This window comes from Lathyrus oleraceus, chromosome 2 (genome assembly GCF_024323335.1).
Source record: "Lathyrus oleraceus cultivar Zhongwan6 chromosome 2, CAAS_Psat_ZW6_1.0, whole genome shotgun sequence".
Lineage (NCBI taxonomy): Eukaryota > Viridiplantae > Streptophyta > Magnoliopsida > Fabales > Fabaceae > Lathyrus > Lathyrus oleraceus.
In genome coordinates, this window is record NC_066580.1 from 191,123,213 (window position 1) to 191,151,191 (window position 27,979).

The 27,979-nt window shown below is 36.1% G+C and overlaps 2 protein-coding genes and 1 long non-coding RNA gene across 3 annotated transcripts in view; all 3 read right to left on the reverse strand.

Moving 5' to 3' along the window:
* The window catches only part of LOC127118825 (dihydropyrimidinase), a 57,911-nt gene extending 46,263 nt beyond the window's left edge, over positions 1–11,648 (reverse strand). Inside the window, exon 1 of the mRNA XM_051049076.1 lies at positions 11,622–11,648. Coding sequence (XP_050905033.1) covers positions 11,622–11,633 — 12 coding nt within the window. The 5' untranslated portion in view covers positions 11,634–11,648. The remainder of the gene's footprint in view (positions 1–11,621) is intronic.
* LOC127118822 (serine carboxypeptidase-like 20) overlaps positions 1–18,933 on the reverse strand; it is a 63,771-nt gene extending 44,838 nt beyond the window's left edge. Inside the window, exons 1-10 of the mRNA XM_051049072.1 lie at positions 18,867–18,933; positions 18,484–18,699; positions 18,248–18,325; positions 17,997–18,119; positions 17,789–17,891; positions 17,651–17,688; positions 17,464–17,565; positions 14,100–14,180; positions 13,406–13,740; positions 12,958–13,061 (exon numbers count right to left, since the gene is read on the reverse strand). Coding sequence (XP_050905029.1) covers positions 13,705–13,740; positions 14,100–14,180; positions 17,464–17,565; positions 17,651–17,688; positions 17,789–17,891; positions 17,997–18,119; positions 18,248–18,325; positions 18,484–18,531 — 609 coding nt within the window. The 5' untranslated portion in view covers positions 18,532–18,699; positions 18,867–18,933 and the 3' untranslated portion in view covers positions 12,958–13,061; positions 13,406–13,704. The remainder of the gene's footprint in view (positions 1–12,957; positions 13,062–13,405; positions 13,741–14,099; positions 14,181–17,463; positions 17,566–17,650; positions 17,689–17,788; positions 17,892–17,996; positions 18,120–18,247; positions 18,326–18,483; positions 18,700–18,866) is intronic.
* Positions 18,934–21,686: 2,753 nt separating this feature from the next.
* LOC127118831 (uncharacterized) lies at positions 21,687–26,727 on the reverse strand. Its single transcript, XR_007802381.1, has 3 exons — positions 23,402–26,727; positions 22,638–22,694; positions 21,687–22,448 (listed from the first exon to the last, which is right to left on the reverse strand). It is a non-coding gene; the product is annotated as an uncharacterized LOC127118831 (long non-coding RNA).
* Positions 26,728–27,979: the final 1,252 nt, after the last annotated feature.

Sequence of the window (27,979 nt, forward strand, 5' to 3'; positions counted from 1 at the left end):
TCTATAGTTTTCTATAAACGAATGAGCACAAACAAATCAAACCAAATCAAAAGAGGCAAACAGAAGAATATCATCTCTGATGACCTCAAGATTGTTTTTGATCAATTTATGAAATATTCATAGCAAGGGTGTGGTACCTACAATGTCTCCGACGATCATGTTAATAATGGATTCAAAATAATGTTGAAAAATAAAACAAAACCATCAAATAGTTCATCAATCTATAACAAATAAGGATAGCAATGATTTAACATGCACTTGGTCAAGCATCCTTATCCCCAAAGCATCTTTAGTACAGTGATGACATGTCACAGTGAAGTGAGCAAATCATGAAACCTTGGTAGGACTAACCACTCTCTGTCAAGAAAAATCTAATACGGTTTGGTGTTGGGACTCCAGAACTACATTTCAAAATGAAAACAATACCACTGACACCAGTATAATAAAAGAAAGTGTCAGAAATAGCTCAAAATAAACTGCAGAACTCAACCACTCACTATATTCGGAAAGTAGCATTTCACCACAATATTTATAACAAAACAATCACCTTGTGTATATATATAGTAAAAATAAAATTAAAAGAGGCAAACAGAAGAACATTACCTCATAAGGACCTCAAGGCTGATTTTAATCTATTCATGACACGTGCATAGCAAGGTTGTGGTACCTGCCTGCAAAGACTCTGACAATATAGTAAGACTTGTGACATGAACAGACACTAAGAGTAACATTTTAGAGTAAAGAAATTAGCAAGACATGATGGAATTATAAACATAAAAGAGTGACACTAACCTTTATGGCAAGTCTGTGAAAAAGGAAAAAGAACAACATACTAAATATCTTTCTATTTCAAGTTACTTTGTATGAATGCATTGTATAGGACTTAAACTGCAACCTGATTATCGTATGTAAGAAATGAGTGGGACAAATAATTTGATTGTTAGATCACACAGTAAGTGCAAAAACACAGATACATTACCTCAAGAAGGAGTTTCATCCTACTCATCATGACATAAGCATAAATTCAAAATAACATTAAAATCAATTTGAAATGAATAAAAAGTTGTTCGTTACTATCTAAATGACATCAAGATTGCGATTTTCCTCACCTTTCAGCATCCATGGCTTCTTAAGAATCAAGATTGCGATTTATCTAAAGTCCCAATAAAAAGATTTTGGTAGTCATGGTTGAAAATTACTAGGATCTGAAATGAATTATAAACAATATGCAAATTTTCAAGTTGATGTACATCAATATCTATTAAAGACACATTTACCACATATGGATAACAATGACCAGAACAAGGCACTGGAAATTTCATATTATGGATTTCAAACTTTTTTATGCAATACGAGCATGGGACACGAGAATGACACGTTAACACCGGTATTAATTTTAAAAAATAAATAACTTGAATGTGCTAAGTCAGTGTCAGAAACAGAAACCAACACGTGTCTGACATTGGACACACCTTTGATCGGAGGTGTAGGTTCTACATATTAATTAACAAATTTATGTGATTTAATCTAATGTAATGCATGAAACTCTATATGAAAAATAGCTGGGGTGCAGACCGAATTATGCTTCCAAATCAAAGGTTCCCTGCATCACTTTCTATATCTCATGGAAAAGGTCACAAATTACTATAAATTCAAAAAAAATAAACTGAACAAGTGAAGTGAGGCAGCCAGATTTAATATGGAAGAAATATTGAATTTAGACAAAGAACAAGTTCATTTAATCATTGCATAGTTCAATAAAAAAACCTGAATAATATCTGAAAAAATGTTCAAGTCAAGAAAAGGCTTCACGTTTTTATAAAACTTGTACAGATTAATAAACGAAATCAACGAATGAACCTGAATAATTTGTTCAGCACAAACAAATCAAACCAAATTAAAAGAGGCAAACATAAGAACATTACCTCTAAGGGCCTCAAGACTGGCATGCTCATAGCAAAGGTGTGGTACCTACAAAATATCAGACGATCAAGTTAGTTATGGATTCAAAATAATCTTTAGCTAGTGATGTTGGTTTGATCACACTCTTGGGGTTGAGAACCTTCCTAAATTGGAAATGACCTCCAAAGATGTACCAATTGCATGCCCTGCAGCATCAACTCCTTCATTTGTAACCTCAACTGCTGGCTCTCCCTATCAAATATGACCTATGGAATAATCAATACAGAATCAAATGATTCTGTTTGTACAGCTCATTAAGGATTAGGATTAATGTAATTAATTAGCTACTATTTCCTGTTCTTTTCTGTAATTAGAATTAGCATTCATGGGAAATTAATTCCCCTGATTCAAATCCTGCCTTATGCAGTCTATAAATACAGCATTTGTAATTCTCATAAAACATAAGGAAATATACAATATATTTCTGCATGGTATCAGAGCACGATCTGAACCATCCCTAACCTAGCGCCGCCAAACTATGGAGGATCCCAAATCTGATGAATCGCTCAAAGTGGAGACTGGATCATTTCCGACCAGTTCACACGAAGGGCTCACTCACCTCATCACAGGCCATAAATTAAATGGTCAAAACTATACCCAATGGGTAAGGTCAGTCAAGATCTTCCTCGAAGGAAAAGGAAGGGAAGGCTACACAACGGGAGATTCTAAATGTCCCGAAAAAGGAGAAAAAAACTTTCAGAAATGGAAACTTGAGAACAGCCAAGTAATGTCATGGCTGCTCAATACCATGACAAACGAAATTGGTGAAAATTTCATGTTCTATGACACTGCAAAAGAGATATGGGATGCAGTGAAGGAAACATACTCAAATGTTGACAATACATCTGTCATATTTGAGATTAAAAGCATTTTTCATGACCTTCGACAGGGAGAATCTTCTGTTACTGAGTATTTTAATATACTTAACAAACACTGGCAGCAACTCGACATATATGAAGAGGTTACATGGTGTTGTACAGAAGATCAAAAGAAATATAAGGAGCTGGTGGAAAAAGATAGGATTTACAAGTTCCTATTGGGGCTAAACAAGGACCTAGATGAAGTTCGTGGAAGGATCCTTGGAACCAAACCACTTCTCAAAATTCGAGAAGCCTTTTCAGAAGTGAGAAGGGAAGAAAGCAGGAAGAAAATCATGTTGGGAACACCTAGCTCAGTTCCGTACAGGGAGAGCTCTGCAATGGCAGCAAGAGGGAATCAGCCTCGGCCACCACAAAAGAAAATCCGCCCCTGGTGTGAACACTGCAAGAGACCAGGCCACACAAAGGAAACATGTTGGATCATACATGGAAAACCTTCAGAGACCAAATTTTTCAAAGGCAAGGAGGGAAGAGGTAACACAGCATTTAACAATCAAGAAGCTGAGGTATACTCTAACTCATCTCTTTTTAGCAAAGAACAAATGGAGGCTCTTCAAAAACTCCTTCAGCAAACCATGTTAACTGCAGAAAAAGGTGGTACTGTTGTAGTGGCTCAAAGAGGTAATTACTTACATGCTCTAAACACTAGTAAGGAAAAAATAAAATCATGGATTGTTGACTCAGGGGCTTCAGATCACATGACGGGAGATTTTACTTTGTTTAGTAGTTATTCTCCATGTCCCTATAACTATAATGTTCGAATAGCTGATGGTACACATTCTAAGGTCATGGGTAAAGGATCAATTATCATTTCACCAAATATTACACTTGACTCTGTTTTGTATGTGCCTAAACTGGATTGTAACTTGCTGTCTATTAGCAAGATTACAAGAGATTTGAAATGTGTTACTAAATTCTTCCCTAACTTGTGTGAATTTCAGACTTTGGAGTCGGGGAAGACGATTGGCAATGCTGAAGAGTGTGCTGGACTCTACCTCCTTCAAGTGGAAAAATCAGAAGAAAAACTCAAGAATAATTGTCATGTTGCAGCTGCAGTTTCAAGTGATAATAATCCTGTAATGATGTGGCACTATAGATTAGGCCACCCAAATTTCATATACTTGGAAAAAATGTTTCCCTCTTTATTCAATAAAAACAAGGAACATTTTCAATGTGAAATTTGCCAATTGTCTAAACATACTCGAAACCATTACTCACCCCAATCTTATAAACCCTCAAAACCTTTTTCATTAATTCATAGTGATGTATGGGGACCATCGCGAGTCCACAACATTACAGGCTCGAGATGGTTTGTCACCTTTATTGATGATCACACACGTGTTACCTGGGTGTTTCTAATGAAGGAAAAATCAGAAGTAGGGAGAATATTTGAAATTTATCATAAGATGGTACAAACACAATTCCAAAGCAATATTCAGATACTCAGAACTGACAATGGCCGTGAGTATTACAACCTTGCTCTAAATTCCTATCTTCAAAAGGTTGGAATTGTTCACCAAAGCTCGTGTGTGGACACTCCCCAACAAAATGGAGTTGCGGAAAGGAAGAATAGACACCTTTTGGAAGTGACTAGATCAATCATGTTAGCCACAAATGTCCCACAACACTTTTGGGGAGAAGCTGTCCTTTCAGCAACTCACCTTATAAATCGAACACCCTCACGTATCCTTAACTTTAAGACCCCACTCTCCACACTTCAAAACCTATTTCCAACCAGCAAAATCTTTTCCTCTATTCCATTAAAAATATTTGGATGCTCAACTTTTGTCCATAACCTCAACCCTCACCGAAGCAAATTAGACCCAAAATCCATCAAATGCATTTTTCTTGGTTACTCTCCTCACCAAAAGGGATATAGGTGTTACTCTCCCCATACCAAAAAATTTTACCACACTATGGATGTAACCTTCTTTGAAAATCAACCCTATTACACCAAAACTGGTATTCAGGGGGAGCATATAGAAAATTCAGAATACCGACTTTTGCCTCTTGAACTAACCGAACATGACAAAATCTTACCAAACCAAACCGGCAACACTCAATCAGCCGAACCTATGCCTAAACCAGCTGAAAAATTACCAGACCAGACCTCAAACATTCAGCTGAATGAAAGGACAACAGAAGTTGTGACGGAAATAGAACCAATTATAGTTTCAACCACATCTCAACAGGATTGTGATCCAAAAACAGGCAAGTGGAAGGGTTTTTGTTATAAAAGGAAGGAGGTAGAGTCAAGCAAAGCTCCAATGCAAGGCCATGAGTCAAACCAGACTCTAGAAAATGAAGTTCCCACAGGTAATATTCTTCCTAACTCTGAACATCTTGATACAATAGATATTGATATTCCTATTGCTATGAGAAAAGGGGTTAGAACTTGCACTAAACACCCTATTGAAAAATATATCTCCTATGGAAAACTATCACAAAGTTACAGGGCTTTTGTAGCAGCTGTTGACAACATAGAAATTCCAAATAATATTCAAGAAGCATTGCAGAAACCTGAATGGGCAGCAGCTGTAACAGAAGAAGTTCAAGCACTTGTAAGAAATGGCACATGGGAGATCACTGCTATACCAGAAGGGAAGAAAGCAGTAGGATGCAAGTGGATATTTTCAATTAAACACAATGCTGATGGGAGTATAAACAGGTACAAAGCTCGGTTGATTGCAAAGGGGTTCACACAATCATATGGGGTGGATTATGAGGAGACTTTTGCTCCTGTTGCGAAGCTCAATTCTGTCCGGGTTCTACTATCTTTGGCAGCAAATCTAGATTGGCCCCTACACCAACTAGACACATAAAGAATGCATTTCTAAATGGAGAGTTAGAAGAAGAGGTATATATGCAAATTCCTCCGGGGCTTGAATCACCTGGAACTGCCAACATGGTGTGTCGACTTCGCAAATCTCTATATGGCCTCAAACAATCACCAAGGGCATGGTTTGATAGACTAACAAAAGTTGTCAAGCAAGATAGTTTTGTTCAATGTCAAACAGACCATACCATGTTTGTCAAGCACTCTTTGGATGGGAAGATAGCTTTGTTTATTGTCTATGTTGATGATATCGTTATTACGGGAGACGATGATGAACAAGTCAACCAGTTAAAGAAACTTCTAGCAAAAGAATTTGAAGTCAAAGACTTGGGACAACTCAAGTATTTTCTAGGGATGGAAATTGCACGAACAAAGAATGGTATTTCAGTTTCTCAAAGGAAGTACACTCTGGATTTACTTCAAGAAACGGGTATGCTTGGATGCAAAGCTGCCAATACTCCCATAGAACAAGTAAAAAGAAGTGAAGATGAGAATGTACCAGCTAATAAGGATAGATATCAAAGTCTAGTCAAAAAACTAATCTATCTAACTCACACCAGACCAGACATTGGTTTTGCTGTAAGCATGGCTAGTCGTTATATGTCAAATCTGATAGAATAAAATATTTGATTATTATTAGTCATAAATAATTTCCTATAATTAGGATTGTATCATTATTACATAGTTGACCAAACGTTACACATTGTTGTATATATACCCTATTCAGATTAATGAAAAGACAACGCATTCCATTATCTTACATGGTATCAGAAAAACAAAACAGAAGCGTTCCTCATTCTCCTTCGTGAAGCAGCCGCCGCCGCCTTCCTCATTCTCCTTCGTGAAGCAGCCGCCGTCGCCGCCTTCCTCATTCTCCTTCGTGAAGCAGCCGCCGCCGCCGCCACCGGACCTTCGTCCTCTACATACCGCCGCTGCCGCCGCCACAGGACCTTCGTCCTCTACATACCACCGCCGCCGAACACATCCTCTTTTCTGTTCGCGCCGCCGCCGTCGCACCACCGTGCACGAAAACCACCGCCGAATCCGCGGATTGTTTTGGTTCTTCGCTTCTGTTCGCAATTCAGATCTCCTTTCTTTTGGGTTTCACATCTCTGTTCCAACGATAGCACACCACAACGCCGTGATTTCTCTCCTCTGCGCGTCCGTGTTGTCCACTGTTGTTGTATTCTACTCGTGAATTGTTACTATGAAACAAGAAGCAGTCATGTCTGATTCCGAAAACAGCAATAGCGACCACAATACTCAGAAAACTCCCACTGTAGCCGATGTTTCCGAGTAGTCTGTCGCTGCCACCGGTGTTTCAAAACATGATTTTCATCCCGCTCTTGCTGTCTCCAACATTAGGAACCACATTCCTATTATTCTTGAGATGGAAAAAGATCAGTATGGAACATGGGCCGAGCTTTTCCGAATTCATGCTCGCTCACATCGAGTCTTGCATCACATTGTTCCATCTACGGAAAAAGCACCTCCAGCCCCTACCGATGTCGAGCATGAACAATGGACCACTCTTGATGCCACCGTTCTCCAGTGGATTTATTCCACCATTTCTACTGATTTGCTGACCACTATCCTGGAACCTAACTCGACTACAGTAGAAGCTTGGAATCGCTTAGAAGATATCTTTCAGGACAACCAAAATGCTCGAGCTGTCACTCTTGAGCAAGAGTTTTCTAACACTCGTATGGAGGATTTTCCAAATGTCTCTGCTTACTGTCAGCGTCTTAAGATGCTTTCTGATCAATTGAGAAATGTCGGCTCCCCTGTCAACAATCATCGTCTTGTCCTTCAGCTGATATCGGGTCTCCCAGAAGCTTACCATAGTGTTGCCACCTTGATTCGCCAGAGTAATCCTCTCCCTGCATTCTATCAGGCTCGTTCAATGCTCACTTTGGAAGAAGCCGGTATGGCTAAGATGGCAAACACAGGCTCTCATGCTGCCATGCACACCACTCAGTCAAAACCTATTGAAGACACCTCTCAGCGTGGCAACCGCCGCCCCAACAACTGTTCTCGTTCTCGTGGCAACCAGAGTCGCGGAGGGGGACGCAATAACCGCAGTGGTCCTCAGCCTGGAGCTCCCAACACTCCTCCATCATGGTCCTCTCCTCCTTGGCAGCAGCAACAACAGTACCCAGCTTGGCAACCATGGGGTTGGACTCCACCACCATGGGCTATGCCACCGTGTCCATATCCCACCTCTCAGTGGGCACGCCCTGCCGGTCCTCCTAAGCAACCGGGCATTCTAGGACAACGTCCTCAGGTGTATGCAGCCTCTACCTCCTCTCAGATACCGACAGACATTGAGACCGCAATGCACACAATGTCACTCCACACTCCTGACAATCAGTGGTACATGGATACGGGCGCAACATCTCACACAGCTGCATCACAAGGTAATCTCTCGTCTTATTTTCCTATAAGTAATTCAAATCAGAAAGTTATTGTTGGCAGTGGCCATGAAATTCCAATTCACGGCACCGGACACACACAAATAACCACATCTCACCAACCACTTCACCTTAAACATGTCCTGCATGCCCCGAAAATTATTAAAAATTTAATTTCTGTGAGACGACTCACCACTGACAACAATGTTTCTGTTTCCTTTGACCCTTTTGGTTTTACTGTCTCTGACTTTCAGACGGGGATCACCCTTCTCAGATGTGACAGTCGTGGAGATCTTTATCCAGTTACCACTTCTCCTAGTTTTGCCGGTCTCACTTCCAGTCTCTGGCATAGTCGTCTTGGTCATCCTGGCGTGTCTGTTTTAAATTCCCTTCGCAAAAATAAGTCCATATGTTGTGAACCTTTTAATTCTTCTGTTGTTTGTGACTCTTGTGTTTTAGGCAAACAGGTTAAATTGCCATTTTTTGATTCTCAAACTACGACCTTGATGCCTTTTGATATTTTACATAGTGATTTATGGACGTCTCCATTTTTAAGCTCTGCTGGTCATAAATATTATGTATTATACTTAGATGATTTTACAAACTTCTTGTGGACTTTTCCTATTAGCAGAAAATCCCATGTGTTTGAAACGTTCAAGTCACTTACTCAACTCATTCAAACTCAATTTTCAAAAAAAGTCAAAACATTTCAATGTGACAATGGCGGTGAATATAATAATGAGCCTTTTCAAAAGTATTGCACAGATCATGGTCTAATTTTTCGTTTCTCTTGTCCACACACATCCTCACAAAATGGGAAAGCGGAACGTAAAATAAGAACCATTAATAATATGATACGCACTATGCTAGCTCATTCTTATGTCCCCCCCTCATTTTGGCATCATGCTCTCCTCATGGCAACTTATTTGTTAAATATTATTCCCTGTAAAACACGTCATAATCAGTCACCAACACAACTTCTGTATCGTCGTGATCCCACATACACACACCTTCGAGTCTTTGGTTGTCTATGTTATCCATTATTCCCGTCGTCTACCATCAATAAGTTACAACCCCGCTCTACTCCGTGTGTCTTCTTGGGTTATCCACCGAATCATAGAGGTTACAAGTGTTTTGATTTGTCTAATAGAAAATTAATAATTTCAAGGCATGTTATCTTTGATGAAACTCAATTTCCCTTCACCAAGATACACTCCCCTTCACCTCACTCTTATCAATTCCTAGATGATGACCTTCACCCCTACCTTATACATCAGTGGCAAAATCAAATTTCACCACCTATTGCACATAACCAATCAACACCCACAAGCAAAATTGACCAGCCACTCCCCTCAATAAACCAACAATCATCATCTCCTACCTCTCAGACCAACCCACCGACTCCAATAAACTCTCCCACATCACCACAAATTCAACAACATCCACCTCCACTTACACGAACCATCACCACACGTAGCATGAAAGGCATTGTTAAACCCCACAAAATATTTAACTTATCAATCTCTCACTCCGACCACACCATCTCTCCCATACCTAAAAATCCTAAACTAGCCTTATCAGACCCGAATTGGAAATCTGCAATGCAATCTGAATTTGATGCTCTTATTAGAAATAAGACGTGGGATTTAGTTCCCCGTCCTTGTGATGCTAATCTTATTCGATGTATGTGGATTTTTAGACATAAGAAGAATTCTGATGGCTCCTTTGAGCGTTATAAGGCTCGTCTTGTAGGTGATGGCAGGTCACAGATTGCAGGTGTGGATTGTGATGAGACTTTCAGCCCTGTGGTGAAACCAGCTACCATTCGAACAGTGCTCAGCATTGCTCTATCCAAATCATGGCCCGTTCATCAACTGGATGTCCAGAATGCATTTTTACATGGTGATCTTCATGAGACTGTTTACATGCATCAGCCATTGGGTTTTCGCGACCTCCGTCATCCAGATTATGTATGTCGGTTGAAGAAGTCATTGTATGGTCTTAAGCAAGCGCCCAGGGCATGGTACCAACGCTTTGCTGACTATGTCGCCACTATTGGTTTTCGTCATAGCACATCAGATCACTCTCTCTTCATATATCGACAAGGTTCAGACATCGCCTACATTTTGTTGTATGTAGACGACATCATCCTCATTACCTCCACTCAGGTCCTCTGCAAATCAATTATGTCACTCTTAGCATCTGAGTTTGCAATGAAGGATCTGGGTCCTCTGAGTTACTTTTTGGGTATTGCAGTATCTCGTTATCCTGGAGGTATGTTTCTCAGTCAAAGCACTTATGCTTCAGATATCATTGCACGTGCTGGCATGGCGTCTTGTAAACCGTCAGCCACTCCTGTTGACACCAAACAGAAACTCAGCACCTCCTCCGGCACTTCTTATGAGGATCCTTCCATGTATCGGAGTCTTGCAGGGGCCCTACAATATCTCACCTTCACTCGACCTGACATATCATATGTTGTTCAGCAAGTTTGTCTTCATATGCACGCCCCTCGCACGGAACACATGCTTGCTCTTAAGCGCATTTTGCGCTATGTTCAGGGCACCTTACATTTTGGATTACATTTATCACCATCTCCTATTACAAAACTGATCTCCTACACTGACGCTGATTGGGGTGGATGTCCTGACACCAGACGGTCTACATCTGGTTACTGTGTTTTTCTAGGGGACAACCTTATTTCTTGGTCTTCAAAAAGACAACCTACTCTCTCCCGTTCTAGTGCTGAAGCCGAATATAGGGGAGTTGCCAATGTTGTCTCAGAATCGTGTTGGATTCGCAATCTTCTCCTAGAACTCCATTTTCCTATTCCTCAGGCCACTTTGGTGTATTGTGACAATGTTAGTGCCATCTATCTATCTGGTAATCCTGTGCAGCATCAGCGCACTAAGCATATTGAGATGGACATTCATTTTGTTCGGGAAAAGGTCGCGCGTGGTCAGGCTCGCGTCCTTCATGTCCCATCCAGACATCAGATTGCAGACATCTTCACCAAAGGACTTCCTCGCATTCTCTTTGATGATTTTCGGACCAGTCTAAGCGTCCGTGAACCTCCCGCTTCGACTGTGGGGGTGTGATAGAATAGAATATTTGATTATTATTAGTCATAAATAATTTCCTATAATTAGGATTGTATCATAATTACATAGTTGACCAAACGTTACACATTGTTGTATATATACCCTATTCAGATTAATGAAAAGACAACGCATTCCATTATCTTACAAAATCAAACTGAAACTGACATGAGAAATGTGAACAGAATTCTCCAGTACCTGAAAGGTACGCCAGGCCGAGGACTTTATTTTCAAAAGAACTCAAACAGAGGCATTGAAGTCTACACCGATTGTTTTTGATCTATTTATGAAATATTCATAGCAAGGGTGTGGTACCTACAATGTCTCCAACGATCATGTTAATAATGGATTCAAAATAATGTTGGGAAATAAAACAAAACCATCAAATAGTTCATCAATCTATAACAAATAAAGATAGCAATGAGTTAACACGCACTTGGTCAAGCATCCTTATCCCCAAAGCAGCTTTAGTACAGTGATGACATGTCACAGTAAAGTGAGCAAATCATGAAACCTTGGTAGGACTAACCACTCTATGTCAAGAAAAATCTAATACGGTTTGGTGTTGGGACTCCAGAATTACATTTCAAAATGAAAACAATACCACTGACACCAGTATAATAAAAGAAAGTGTTAGAAATAGCTCAAAATAAACTGCAGAACTTAACCACTCACTGTATTCGGAAAGTAGCATTTTGCCACAATATTTGTGCAGTATTTATAACAAAACAATCACCTTGTGTATATATATAGTAAAAACAAAATGAAAAGAGGCAAACAGAAGAACATTACCTCATAAGGACCTCAAGACTGATTCTAATCTATTCATGACACGTGCATAGCAAGGTTGTGGTACCTGCCTGCAAAGACTCTGACAATATAGTAAGACTTGTGACATGAACAGACACTAAGAGTAACATTTTAGAGTAAAGAAATTAGCAAGACATGATGGAATTATAAGCATAAAAGAGTGACACTAACCTTTATGGGAAGTCTGTGAAAAAGGAAAAAGAACAACATACTAAATATCTTTCTATTTCAAGTTACTTTGTATGAATGCATTGTATAGGACCTAAACTGCAACCTGATTATCGTATGTAAGAAATGAGGGGGCAAATAATTTGATTGTTAGATCACACAGTAAGGGCAAAAACACAGATACATTACCTGAAGAAGGAGTTTCATCCTACTCATCATGACACAAGCATAGATTCAAAATAACATTGGGTAAATAAAACAACGTACCTAACAGAATCAACTTGAAATGAATAAAAAGTTGTTAGTTACTATCTAAATGACATCAAGATTGCGATTTTCCTCGTTCTTTTAGCATCGATGGCTTCTTGGGTGTTGTTAATGAGACGAAACAGTTCTAACCGCATCTCAACAAAGATGAAAAGTGTGGCCGCGTTTCGGCATGATTCGCAATATTTCTCTTTCTTTGTAGTCCGCCAAACATATTACACACCTGTAGAAGCAAACTCGGTTATTTATCTATTCACTGGTTCCTTTTTTCATTAACTTATTAATCTATCACAGACCTGTCTAGATAAACAACTTATTTAAGCACTTATAACATCGTCGCTTATCATATAAAATAATTTTGAAGAGTGTTTATATCAATAGATAAGCTCCTATAAATCGATTCAACTAGGCCCTTAATCTATCATGTATCTGATACAACAACAACCAAGTCTTACCCCGTATCTGATGTTAACGAAAATATGAGGAACTTGTTCTGTATGAGTTAGAATTAATAAAAAGGACTTAACTGTGTATCTTCAATGGAACTGAAAGCCTCTTGATTGAACTTCAAAGTGGGGATTGCTTCAAGCAGAACTGGTTCAGGATCAGGGTCATTAACATGATGTTATGGCTATCAGAAAACAATGAAAAATCAAAAACTAAATCACCAAAACCTGCTAAGTTACAAAATTACATAAACCAGAAAACAGCTTATTTGCAGCTTAAAACCACAATCTCTTAATATTCTATGTAAATAGAATGCAGCATTTGCATCAGACTCAGAAATTAAAAAACAACAAACAATTGCAGATTTCCTTATTCAACATACACTTCAAGTATTGGATCAGATTCATAATCTAGAAGTCCTCATAACCAAATAAAACTGAGATTATAGTATTGAAAAAAGATTAATTAAAAAAAACAGAACAAAGAGTCCAAAAACAACAAAATAAAGGAGATGGAAAGTGGAATTACCTGTTCTATATCATATCTTGATTCAATCTGATACATCATCCTAGATTCAACACCACCTCTAAGTCTTCCACAAATGATTCTTGTACAAACAAAAACAATGAAAGTGGCACTCATGCCAAATCCAATAACAGTTGTCACTAAATTTGTCCCTGAACCCAACATCTCCAACCACCAAAATGAATCTCATTCACTCAGCTCGGTTGAATACCGGACTGTTAAGCATGGCCAGCAGCTCAAATCAAAGGTAAACTTCCTACCATGCTTTTAAGATGTTGCATTTCCTTTCTGTTTCATCATACTCATGAGCATAGCATGACACACCAAAGGTGTAGTACCTACAAAAACTCCGACGATCAAGTTAGTTATGAATTCAAAATAATTTTGGTAAATAAAAGAACATACTAATCACAAGCAGATCATAACAACTTCACAATTGCACAATCAAATAATAATAATTGAGAAAGATTGTACATAAAACCATAACAAGGATATATTAAGTCAACCGTGCAATTTTTCTTATAGACGACACAAGAAGAAGATGGCTAATTTTAAATGAACTGTAGCCATGCTGTAACTTCATTGAAGAAAAACCACTAAAGCAAATTTGTACAAATCAGAAAATATGATTTGGAAGTCATACAAATCAGAAAATATGAATTGACAGTAATAATGATAATGTAATCGATTTACATACATCATTAAGGTTCGACAACCAATGGTTACAGTCACTAGAGTTTGTTGCATAGAAAGTCCCGTTGCATGCTTTTGTTATGTTCTGTAACACATAACATAACATCAATCATACGAATGTTGTTTGATTCAGTACAGTTCAAAAATCATGAGACTCTTAAATATTTTATTTATACCTCGAGTATTTGATCAGAGATCAGACCCATTCCGTGTGCAAAAGGAACAAGAGCATTGCCATCAAATTGTTCATCAGCAACAGGATTTACAATCAAATAATCCTACAAATTCAAATCCCTTTATATTTAAGCAACAAAAGTAAAAAAAAAATAATAATGTATAATCACTGTATGGCAAAATATATACCTTGAAATTCCGTTTAGGTTTGATACCAGCTTCAATTCCTAAACAACATCAAACAAATAATAATGCATATTAGTTATTATTTTTCTAGTACATTAATTTAATTCAACATTTTCATGACATAACTGTAGCAGTGTATTCATCACTTTATGATTTATTGACTAAATCAAAAGTAAAGCATACAAAGAAATCGAGTCGCCACCGCACTTTTATTTATCCTAAGGAATGGCTAAAAAGCGAACAAAAGCCTAAGAAGGTTTACACATAGAAAACTAATGAAAAGATCAGAGAATCTGGGTAAGGGGTAAATTACGCAATGGGAAGGTGTTAGGCACCCAAAACGTCCTAGGTACTCCTAGGGAGCCCTTTTCACACTTGTTGAATGAAAGGTTATTTGTTATGAAAGTATTTATTGTGCAAACATGGATTGAAGGGATGAGAAAAGAATATACAAGTTATTATTTTTTTGTTTGAACGGATGAACCCGTTGCCTACGTACCTTTCCATTAAAGGTAAAGGATCAAAACGCCGTAGTTCGGCTAAAAGATTTCCAAAATATGAGTGGATTCATTTTAAAACAAAAGCCCTAAGGTCTTTCGTTATCCACGGGAGAAAACTTAACTTTGTACAAACAACAAGTCCACCATGTGAGAATAGCTTCAACTTGCTAGTGAGGGGTTAACCCTATAATAAGCAAGGAAGTCTTACAATTCAATCACTAAGGACAAAAGGTGAGGTTAACATCAACCAACTAGGATAAATCAAACCTATGGCTAATGTATGAAAATTTATCAAGAATGGACAAAGCCACAAAACAATTGAATGAGTTGGATTAACCAATTGGAATTTATTCACAAAAGATGGTCAAAGTATGATTAGGATTCAATTCAAACAAGAAGTATTATAAGAAAATGGAATTTGAAAAGTCAAAGGCTTAAGGCCTAGGTTTCTAATTTGAAAAAGAGGTGAAAATGTTTGCACAATAGTTTTCAAGTTTGGGTTAACATGCAAAATGGAGGTTTAAAGAAACAAAAGGTGGGAGGGTGAGGGAGTGTAAAATTTCTTAGATGTTCACCTCTTGAGATCATATGGAAGATGATCCAAGTGATTCCTTTGGAATAGGCAATGAGCAAATAACAAATAAGCAAAACAAATGGATACCGGATGCCAATTACTGGACTTACACCAATCTCACAAACAAAGGTGGATATCGGATACCAATCAATGGATTTACACCAATCTCCTAAAACAAACATAGATATCAGATGCCAATCAATGGACTTATTCCAATCTCCAAAGGATGATCATAGGAAACAAATGCCAATAAATGGACTTACAATTGACTCCTCACATACAACAAACAAAACAAATGCAATAAGCAAGAGGAAACAAGTTGCCAATAAATGGTCTTACACTCGACTCCAAGGAAATAGGATGCCAATAAATGGTCTTAGTCCCAACTCCTTCCAGATCATAGGAAACAAATGCCAATAAATGGACTTACTATTGACTCCTCAATGGACAAACAAAGATGTCACAAAGATATGAACAATGATCATGCAACGATGTACAATTAATGATGATAAATGCACAAAGGTATACATAGGCAGATATGCACAGATGAATCAGGTAAGCAATCAAACAAGTCAATTAGCACACACTATATACAAACAATAAGGCTCAAGCAAGGTTAGACTTTACAGTCAACTGGAATGGGGTAATTTTGTGCTCTTAACCCTAACATTGAGAGTTAGGGTGAAGCAGATGAAATGGAGATGAGGGGTGTGCCTCATAGCTCTTATCCCTGGTCAGGGAGAGCTTTAAATAATAGAAAGTTGGAGCTCTTCTCCACAAGTGATAGACTCTATAGATCTTGGGTTAATATCCACAATGCATCAACATGTAATGTGAGCAAAGGGATGACACGCTGAATAGCAGGAGATGGATTACACATCTCTTTTATCTGCCAATTGCCTTATTAAAGGACTTTTCCTGCTTAGCACAAACATAAACACACAAGAACATGGCCTCTTAAGGAGGGCTTCAGACAGGTGCCTACCAAGTAACAGTAGGTCTTCCAGACTACATGAAGATTAGAAGTTATACCTAATTGGTTAAGCAACCAAGCAAAAGCAAGTTCAAAATGAACTTAAGCAACTTATGTACCTGTGGAAACATCACACAAATCAGTACAAAGTTCAGACAAATCAAACAACATCAATATCAACAATCAAACCCAATAAGCAAAGGCATAAGCCACAAGTCCAAACTCAAATGAGCTAACAACCCTACAAAACACACAAGTTAGTGATCAAATGGTAAACATCAAATGCTCAAATGATGGAGCATCATGAACCATATAACTTGGATGTTCAACCTGAAATCAAAGCTCAAACATGAGAAGCAAACCACTAGGTCAAAGCCTAGGGTCAAAGATGGAGAAAAAATTTAAAACAGAAGCTGAAAATTAACATGAATCAACTTCAAACACATCTTGAGACAATCCAAAAGGTCTCACATCAATATCAATTACCAAAAGAATTTCATGATCAAAACATGGCAAGGTAGGCAAGTTGTAACCACATTGTGGCATCAGAATGAACAAATGCACATTAATTCAAAAATTACTCAAATAATATTGACAAAATTCATGAATAAACAGAACATACAACATGATCAACACACAAAAAATAATTTTAAATGAACTGTAGCCATGCTGTAACTTCATTGAAGAAAAACCACTAAAGCAAATTTGTACAAATCAGAAAATATGATTTGGAAGTCATACAAATCAGAAAATATGAATTGACAGTAATAATGATAATGTAATCGACTTACATACATCATTAAGGTTCGACAACCAATGGTCACTAGAGTTTGTTGCATAGAAAGTCCCGTTGCATGCTTTTGTTATGTTCTGTAACACATAACATAACATCAATCATACGAATGTTGTTTGATTCAATACAGTTCAAAAATCATGAGACTCTTAAATATTTTATTTATACCTCGAGTATTTGATCAGAGATCAGACCCATTCCGTGTGCAAAAGGAACAAGAGCATTGCCATCAAATTGTTCATCAGCAACAGGATTTACAATCAAATAACCCTACAAATTCAAATCCGTTTATATTTAAGCAACAAAAGTAAAAAAAAGATAATAATGTATAATCACTGAATGGAAAAATATATACCTTGAAATTCCGTTTAGGTTTGATACCAGCTTCAATTCCTAAACAACATCAAACAAATAATAATGCATATTAGTTATTATTTTTCTAGTACATTAATTTAATTAAACATTTTCATGACATAACCACATTTATTAATACCTTGTACTACTTTATGAGCAAGAGTAGGCACATAAACTCCAGCATAAGATTCTCCAGCAAGGTATAAGGGGTTTGCAAGAAACTCAGGATATAATTCAAACCACTTGTTTGTTCAAAAATAAAGTAGATATGTTAACAATATGGCAAGAGCAATGATTAAGGAATTAAGGAATTGTTGATGCAAATCTTTTAGAAATTTTTTTCTTACTTTGAGGAGAAAAGTATGTGAATCAGTCGCAGTCTTTTCATCTCCAGTTTCGTACTGAGATGTATTTTTCGAATACGAAAATCCTACTCCAACGGGTGAGTCCAAATATATAATGTTGGAAACCTGCAAGAAAACACATTAAAAATGATTCAAAATGTTTTGTCTAATATTTAGACTAAAATCATATATTTTAAATACTACAAATACTAATTTAATAGATTGAATTTCTGATTATTATTATTAAAAATGACCAAACTTGGACCAACTGTATGGATTGAGATGCAACTTAGGCAAGGATCCATTGACAGGTTTGTCAAAATTAAAAGGACCTGAAACACATCACCAATGGAACACATTGTTTATATAATATATTAGATTAGATATTACAAAAAAATTGTTTTGGATATTAAAATGAATTTTCAATCTACATTTATTTGATTTGAGAAACAATTACAAAATGAAAATGATAGTGAAAAATAGTTATTACCATGTTCATATACAAAACCATCAAAACTAGAACATCCTGGTCCACCATTCAGCCATAGAACAATAGGGTCCTTTGATGAATCGCCTTCTGATTGAACAAAATAGTAATACAAGTTCTTACCATGACTTTCATCTATTGTTACATACCCTCCATAGTGCTTTGAAGGTAGAGATCCATTGAAGCCTGGAACATTGGTTATAAGAGATCCTTTAGGCGCTGAATGTGTCAACACAAATGTTAGGAAAATATGAAGCAAGATCAAGTAAAAGTTTCTCATCTTGAATGTAAGAAAGGGACAGTGTAATTAACACAATTTATAGAAGAAAAAATCCCTCACCACTGCATAAACCAAATGAAAAGAGAAAACACAAGAAGATTATTACCTGTAATGACTTTAAGACTGATTTTGATATATTCATGATGTGAGCATACCAAGGTTGTGGTAACTGCCTGCAAAGACTCTGACAATCAAGTAAAACTGACATTGACCAACAAGTCTGTGAAAAAGGAAAAAGAACAAGATACAGTTAGGAATTCATACTCAACCATACATACTAAATGTCATTCTATTTCTAGTTACTTTACCTAAAGAAGGAGTTTGATCCTACTCATCATGACACAAGCATAGTAACAGATGGATGGATTCAAAATAACATTGGGGAAATAAAACAACATACCTAACAGAATCAATTGAAATGAATAAAAAGTTGTTAGTTACTATCTAAATGACATCAAGATTGCGATTTTCCTCTTTCTTTAGTTCTAATCGCATCTCACCAACCTAAATAATTTCATCCATTAACCGTAAGCGTGTTTTCTGCAGTGGTGAGGAAGTATGATGAGGGGACGATAGTGTGATCATGTGAGGAATCTCATCATCTAAAAACTGTATCTTTCGTTTCTTATTAGGTTTTGGTGCCGGTCGGGTTGACGTAAATGAAATCCGAGAACATGGTGATGAATGTGGTGAGTCCATCAGAACAGAACACATCAAAGATTGAGAAAAAGATCATTAGAAAAAGATCATTAGATAAAATTATCTTTTATTGCCAATTCTTTACTTTTTTTTCACAACTTTTTATTTATTTTATAATATATAAAAATATAAGCATTCATCATGAGGCAAAAGAAGCAACCTATACTTACATTTTGATATTGTTGTTGCTGATTTTGCATCGAATCCAATAATAAGAGTAAGCATGGGAACAAATATGCCACCTCCACCAACACCTCCCACAGTTCCAAATGATGATCCTAGAAATCCAATTATGGTACCAACTATTATTCTCTACCCAAATTTCATCACCTGCATGCACCACAAATATTATCAATTCAGTATATATCCACATGCTTATATATATATATATATATATATATATATATATATATATATATATATATATATATATATATATATATAACCCTAAAAAATAATCTCATACACATGTGAAATTTTTATGAAGTATTTGTGAATATTGAACACTCTTACCGGCCAAGTGTGTTTATAAAATACTTTAGCATGGTGATTAGCATCAACTCCTTTGGTTTCATTACTTGAAGTTGAAGCTGGTGTTGTTTTTTGGTCGGTGTGTTGCTGAGAAGAAGTAACATAAGCTGAAAGAAGAAGAACAAAAGAAATTACCAGAACCCTAGATCTTCCTGGAATTAACCATTTCATGACCCTTCTTTTTTATCCATGCACAACCATCATCATGTTGTAGATATAGATCCTGCTGTAGCTGATCTAGATCGTTAGATGAAGAGTAGTTTTCTATAGTTTTCTATAAACGAGCACAAACAAATCAAACCAAATCAAAAGAGGCAAACCTGAAGAAGGAATTTCATCCTACTCATCATGACACAAACATAGATTCAAAATAACATTGGGTAAACAAAACAAAATACCTAACAAAATCAATTTGAAATGAATAAAAAGTTGTTAGTTACTATCTAAATGACATCAAGATTGCGATTTTCCTCGTTCGTTCAACATCGATGGCTTCTTGGGTGTTGTTAATGAGACGAAATAGTTCTAACCGCATCTCACCAAGCTCAATAATTTCATTCTTTAATGGTAAGCGTGTTTTCTGCAGTGGTGAGGGAGTATGATGGGGTGACGATAGTGTGATCATGTGAGGAATCTCATCATCTAAGAACTCTATCTTTTGTTTCTTAATCAGCATTAAAATAGATGAAGAATAACTCACAATTTCCATTGTTTGCGTCATCTTCGATCAACCGAATCACTAGGGTTGAGGCAGGACTCCACACTTCAAACTCAGCCTGACCCGGGAACCAGTTGTCACCCAACATTTTCACCCTTTGCCCATTTCCATTGTTCCAGCAGGCCCTCGAGCCAATGACACTCATCCACTCGTAGTTGGGTTCAAGAACGGATGGTGCTTCCAATAGGGTAGACCGCAGGCTGCTTCTGTTCTTGAACACTCTAGCAGCTTGTTGAGCATGATCCAAGGCGTCCCTGCATCACTTTCTAAATCTCATGGAACCGATCACAGTAAACCAAACTTCCTACCATTTCCTTTCTGTTTAATCATACTCATGAACATAGCATGACACGGCAAAGGTGTGGTACCTACAAAAACTCCGACGGTCAAGTTATGAATTCAAAATAATATTGTAAATAAAAGAACATAGTATCTTAGATATTCTCCCGCAGATCATGACAAGTTTACAATTGCATATTCAAATATTGAGAAAGATTATCCATAAAACCATAACAAGGGTATATTAAGTCAACCGGTGCAATTTTTCTTATAGATTGCAGAAGGAGATGGATAATTTTAAATGAACTGTAGCAATGTTGTATCGAGTAAAGCTGAGACAATGACAAATCCCTGCAACCACATTTGAAGGAAGACCACTTCACCAAATTAGTACAAATCAGAAAATATGCAGGATAACTTTCTACCTACATATTGTAACCACATTGAAGTAATAATAAAAAGATTTTGGTAGTCATAGTTGCAAATTACTGGGATCTGAAATGAATTATAAACAATATGCAATTTTTCAAGTTGATGTACATCAATATATATTAAAGACACAGTTACCACATATGGGTAACAATGACCAGAACACGGCACTGGAAATTTCATATTATAGATTTCAAACTTTTCTTTACGCACTAATTAATAAATTAACCTATACAATACGGACATGGGAAACGACAGTGACACGTCAACACCAATAATAATTTGAAAAAATTAATCAATTGAATGTGGATGTGTCAGTGTCAGGAACCAACACATGCCTGACATTGGACACACCTTTGATCGGAGGTGTAGGTACTACAAATCAATTAACAAATTTATGTGATATAATTTAAAGAAATGCATGAAACTCTATATGAAAAATAGCTGGGATGCAGACCGAATTATACTTCCAAATCAAAGGCTCCCTGCATCACTTTCAATTCTCATGGAACCGGTCACCAATTACTATAAATTCAGGAAAAATAAACTGAACAAGTGAACTAAGGCAGCCAAATTTAATATGGAAGAAATATTGAATTTAGACAAAGAATAAGTTCATTTAATCATTGCATAGTTCAAAAAAGACCTGAATAATATCTGAGAAAATGTTCAAGTCAAGAAAAGGCTTCACGATTTTATAAAACTTGTACATTAATAAATGAAATCAACGAATGAACCTGAATAATTTGTTGAGCACAAACAAATCAAACCAAATTAAAAGAGGCAAACAGAAGAACATTACCTCTAAAGACCTCAAGACTGACATGGTCATAGCAAAGGTGTGGTACCTACAAAGTATCGGACGATCAAGTTAGTTATGGATTCAAAATAATCTTTAGCTAGTGATGTTGGTTTGATCACACTCTTGGGGTTGAGAACCTTCCTAAGTTTGAACACGACCTCCAAAGATGTACCAATTGTATGCCCTGCAGCATCAACTCCTTCATTTGTAACCTCAACGGCTGGCTCTCCCTATCAAATATGACCAAAAGAAACAGTGAAATCAAAACACAACCCTTATCAGTATAATATAAAAAAGAAAGTGCGAGAAACTGCTCAATATTTGTTATGGATTTGTGCATTATTTACTACTTGTAACAAAACAATCACTTTGCATTTATTGTAAAAACCAAATGAAAAGAAGTAATAGAAGAACATTACCTGTGATGACCTCAACACTCATTTTGATCTATTCATGACAAGAGCGTACATACCGTCCTACAAAGATTCGGACGAACAAGTTAGTTATCACTTCAAAATAATTTTGGGAAATAAAAAAAGTAACATTTTAGAGTAAACAAAAAGACGAAATTATAACAACACATGACGTTATAAGCATAAAAGAGTGACATTGACCTTTATGGGAAGTCTTTGAAGAAGGAAAAAGAACAACATACAGATAGAAAGTCCTACCGAACCAAACATAGTATTTTTAGATACCTTTGGATGATACCAACAAATTTACTTTTTATGAATGCATTATCTATATAAATTATAGTTTTTTTTTTACAAATTTAGTTTACGAGACAACTTGCAAAGTAGAATTCATAAAAAATAATTACTATGTTATAAACATTGTTGTGCAATCTCTTAGTGAAAAGCTTTATTATACATGCACTTTTTATCATAACAAATAGAGACAACAGAATTCAAAATCCATAATTTAGTGGACATAGGTAGATAGCACAAAGAAATCACGTAGACGAAAACAAATTCACTGATTTTGTGAACAAATATTTGTAGTATTATACTAATACAAATTACAAAAGAGAAGTAGTTAAAAGCAACAAAAATTCATATGATGAGCCTCATCATATTTTAAGAAAAAACTACACACATGCATTGTTTTAAATCATGCAAAGGAAGAAAAAAAAATATTAATTGTAAATTCAAAATAATATTAGTAAAAAAAAAGAACATATTACCTTAGATATCCTCCAACAAATCATGACAACTTCACAATTTCATAGTCAAATTGTTGAAATATGAGATTGAGGGACATTTGAATATACAATATGTCTGAATAAGATTACGAAGATTGTATTATACGGTATATTATATTAAATACATAAGGAATATGCAATGGTATATTCTATTATATTCTAGATAGGTTAAAAAATATTCAATGGAATATTTTCTATACAAATATTAACACTCCCCCTCAAATTTAAACATATGAGTTAAATGCACTAAGCTTACCACATATATAATTAGTTTTAGGATCTCGTAGGGATTTTGTAAACACATGCCAATTGATCATTAGAGTTGACAAAACTTGTGACAATGTCGTTTGATTCTATCTTCTCTCTGACAATGTTTGGTCCTCTCATGAAACCTGGATTCGAAACAATACGTAATGGAATTTGATTATCACAAATAAGTGTCATGGTCTTATTTTTTCAAATTGAAGTTCTTTGAGCAGTTGATTCAACCAAACGACCTCACATGTTACTAGTGTCATAACCTTATATTCTACCTCAGCACTTGATCTTGCAACTACATTCTGTTTCTTACTTTTATAGGATATTAGGTTTCCTTCAACAAATAAACAATACTCAGAGATAAATCGTCTAACAATGGGTGAGTTTTTTCAATCAGCGTTAGGATATCCAACTATCTGAGTATGTCCTTTATTTTCATAAATGACACATTTTCCTAGAGAACCTTTAATGTATCTCAGAATCCAAAAAATAGCGCTCATGTGTTCTTAGAAAGGAGAATTTAAGAACTACTTCACCATACTAATTGAAAAAGAAATGTTGGGATGTGTGACTGTGAGATAATTTAACTTTTCAACTAATATCCTATACATCCTTAATTCATATAGAAGCTCCCCCTGATTAGGTAGAATTTTAACACTTGGATCCATAAGAGTATTAACTGGTTTAGCATTCTACAAACTTGTTTCTTCAAAAGTATCCATGGCATATTTCCCCGGAGAAATTACCATATCATCTTTAGATTTGACTACCTCAATACCCAAAAAATATAGGAGTTTACCAAGATCTTTCGTCTGAAATTTATTCGATAGATGTTATTTCAACTGGAATATTCCCTTTGATGTATCTCAGAATCCAAAAAATAGCGTTCATGTGTTCTTAGAAAGGAGAATTTAAGAACTAGTTTACCACACTAACTAGAAAAGAAATGTTGGGACAGTCACTGTGAGATAATTTAACTTTCCGATTAATATCTTATACATCTTTAAGTCATATAGAAGCTCCCCCTAATTTGGTAGAATTTTAACACTTGGATCCATAAGAGTATTAACTGGTTTAGCATTCTACAAACTTGTTTCTTCAAAAGTATCCATAGCATATTTCTCCGGAGAAATTACCATATCATCTTTAGATTGGACTACCTCAATACCCAAAAAATATAGGAGTTTACCAAGGTCTTTCGTCTGAAATTTATTCGATAGATGTTATTTCAATTGGAATATTCCCTATTGATGACTAAAAATTATGAAAATGTCATCTACATACACAGCAAGAGTAATTCACTATTGGGATGAGTGATGATAAAAAAAAACTAGAATGGTCGGCTTCACTACGGACTATACCAAACTGTTATATTAAAGTACTGAATCTATCAAACCAAACTCTTGGAGATTGCTTAACACCATAAAGACACATGTGCAGCCTACAAACCATAGTCGATGACTCCCTTTGAGCAACAAACCCATGTGGTTGGTGCATATAACCTACAAACCATAGTCGATGACTCCCAGGTACCATTGTTTGGAGAGAACACATCTCGTCAATCATTGATTGCCTCCACTCAAGGGTGAGATAATGCTTCACTTGGAGTGTTAAGAATAAAAATAGAAGACAAAGAAGACATAAGTATAACGTAAAGGGGAAAATGATGCTAACATACATTAGTATAATGTGGAGAGGGATTTCGTGTTTGATGTATACCTTTTCACAAGGCAATCGGAAAATCTAGCTCAGGTTGCAGGATCAGATCGGTTGATTGGACAACCTTAAAGGAGAGTCTGCAATGACCTCGGGTACAGGTATGAGAGATTTTGAGTGATGATGGTGATATGTTTGTAGTGGTCGAGAAGTAGGAGGGTCAACCGAAGTGATATTTAGTGGATCAGGCTCCTTGGACTGATTGAGAATAATGATAGACTAGACATTAATAACATTCAGAAGAGGTGTGGGAGTAATTTCTTGAAGGGGTTCCGTAGTTACGTGATTGGACTCGAAATATGAAACAAACTCGAACAAGGTAACAACCAAGAAAGACACACTTAAGTAATCGAGTTGATAAATCATCAAACCCAGGAAAGAGCGCTATATTCGCAAGTGCACGAATCGCGTCAGAGTAATATAAAAGAATATTGATCCCACAGAGACCAAATCGTCAATCTATCGATTACTATTGTTACGATGTTTATCTAAGGCGGTACAAAAAAGATCTTGATGTTGGAAAATAACGGTAAATAATAAATGCAATGCAGATAAAGACAGGTTTGAATGTATATCACGTCGGATAAATGATGTTTCGATTGTCTAAATAGGACTACTTATGAGACAATACTTTCTATTGTGGCTTTCGCGTATTCAGATTCGAGTTTACCCTTAAATTAAGGTCGTTTATTGTCACTTATAAAAGGTGTGCAGAACGCTAAAATAGTAAACTTATTTTTAAGAAATAAGACTCGTAAACTTATTGAAAAGTGATTTTGATTTGGAAAGTTTTACCGAAGGAGTTTCCTGATTTTAAAGCTATCAACGTGTCCGAAAACAATTTCAAAAATCGTTTTTTCTTAAAGTGATAAATATTGCTAGTTAACTAAGTCAGGGTGCTTTCGCACTCCTTGAATAGTTAAAACTAACCAAGTTTGTTTCAGAAAACTCAAGTTAAAAATCAAAACAACCTTTAAAGTATTTCTACAGATTCAATATGTGAAACATCTCTTTAACCGGGATCCTTACATTCTAACCTTTAAAAGATTTAGTCAGACATGGTAATACCAACAAACACAACAATATTGATCATGATGAAAAGTTGTTTTAGAATGTAAGGCGTAAAGAATGAGTAAAGCGTGGATAGAAATTAAATAAAGTAAAGCGTAGACAGAAATTAAATAAAGTAAAGCGTGGACAGAAATTAAATAAAGTAAAGCGAGACAGAAATTAAATAAAATAAAGCAAGACAAGTAAAATAAATAAAAGCGATAAAATAAAAAGTGACTCAACTCAATCTCACTAAAGTGAGATAACCCCCCGATGTGACGGATTACCCCTGGTTGAGGGCTGATGAGTCATAACTTCTCCTATAGCGCCCGCCATGTGCAACGCCATGTGTATAATATTTGCCGAAAAAACCTCATTTTTGGTTTTTTTGCTTCGTTTCTTCTAAAAGGGTCCCGAAAGAGCTAAATATCTGAAAACAAAATAAAAGAGAGCATAATACAAACAAAATGATAATAAAGTCCTAATAAACATGTGAAATCCGAGTCAAAAATACGGTGTGATTCAGTGTGATCAAATTCTCCCACACTTAAATCTTTGTTTGTCCTCAAGCAAAATTCTTTATAGTTTATGCAAGAAAAACAGTATCAACTAGAGTTAATTCAAGGCAAAAAGACTTATGGTGGGGTAATGCGATCGTAGGCTTCTTTTCGTTTTCTTCAAGTCCTTTTCATTCAGGTGCAATCACATTAAGCCCGTTATCCGTACATACTCATAGTAAAGTGACCGGTTAGTGATTATGATTTTAAGCATGGGGCTCTGGTACATAAGTTGGTGTAACCCCTTTATTTAACCCAATTTGCAGTTGTGGGGGATTGGATCGTAATCCACCCTACCAAGTTCAGCACCAGATACCTCTGAACCAACCAACAATAGGCATATTCTTATATATATATATATATATATATATATATATATATATATATATATATATATATATATATATATATATATATATATATATATATATTTATTTTTCTTCTGCATGTTTCGCATATGTCTTTATTTTACTGGGTTAAATGACCGTGTGAGAGTCACCTAGCCTGAATTTTCATATGACTTGAGAACAAAGCAGGATTTTTTTTTGTAATCATTCACTTATTTTCATCGGTCCCCTACGTAGAGCATGCTTAAGCCGGAGCTGACTGCAAGGATAAACTACTTAAGGACTTATTTGGAACAAAAATTGGGATCACAACATATGGGATATCGGGATCGACTCTTATAATCATGAAGCCTACGGTGTTAAGACAATACCGATTTTTAGAAAAAGTTTTTCCAAATCTTTTACATCCTGTCATAAACCTGTCTTATGGCCTGAATACGGATACACTACACAGATGACTCGTCAAACACATGTTATTTTATTGAAATGAAAAGCAAACAACTAAAAATGCACAAAACATACTAAAAATAAAGAAGAGCAATAAAAAACGATAAAAATCTCCTCCCACACTTAAATCGAACATTGTTCCCATTGTTTCGATATGAGATAGGGTAGGAATAACCTGAAAGAGA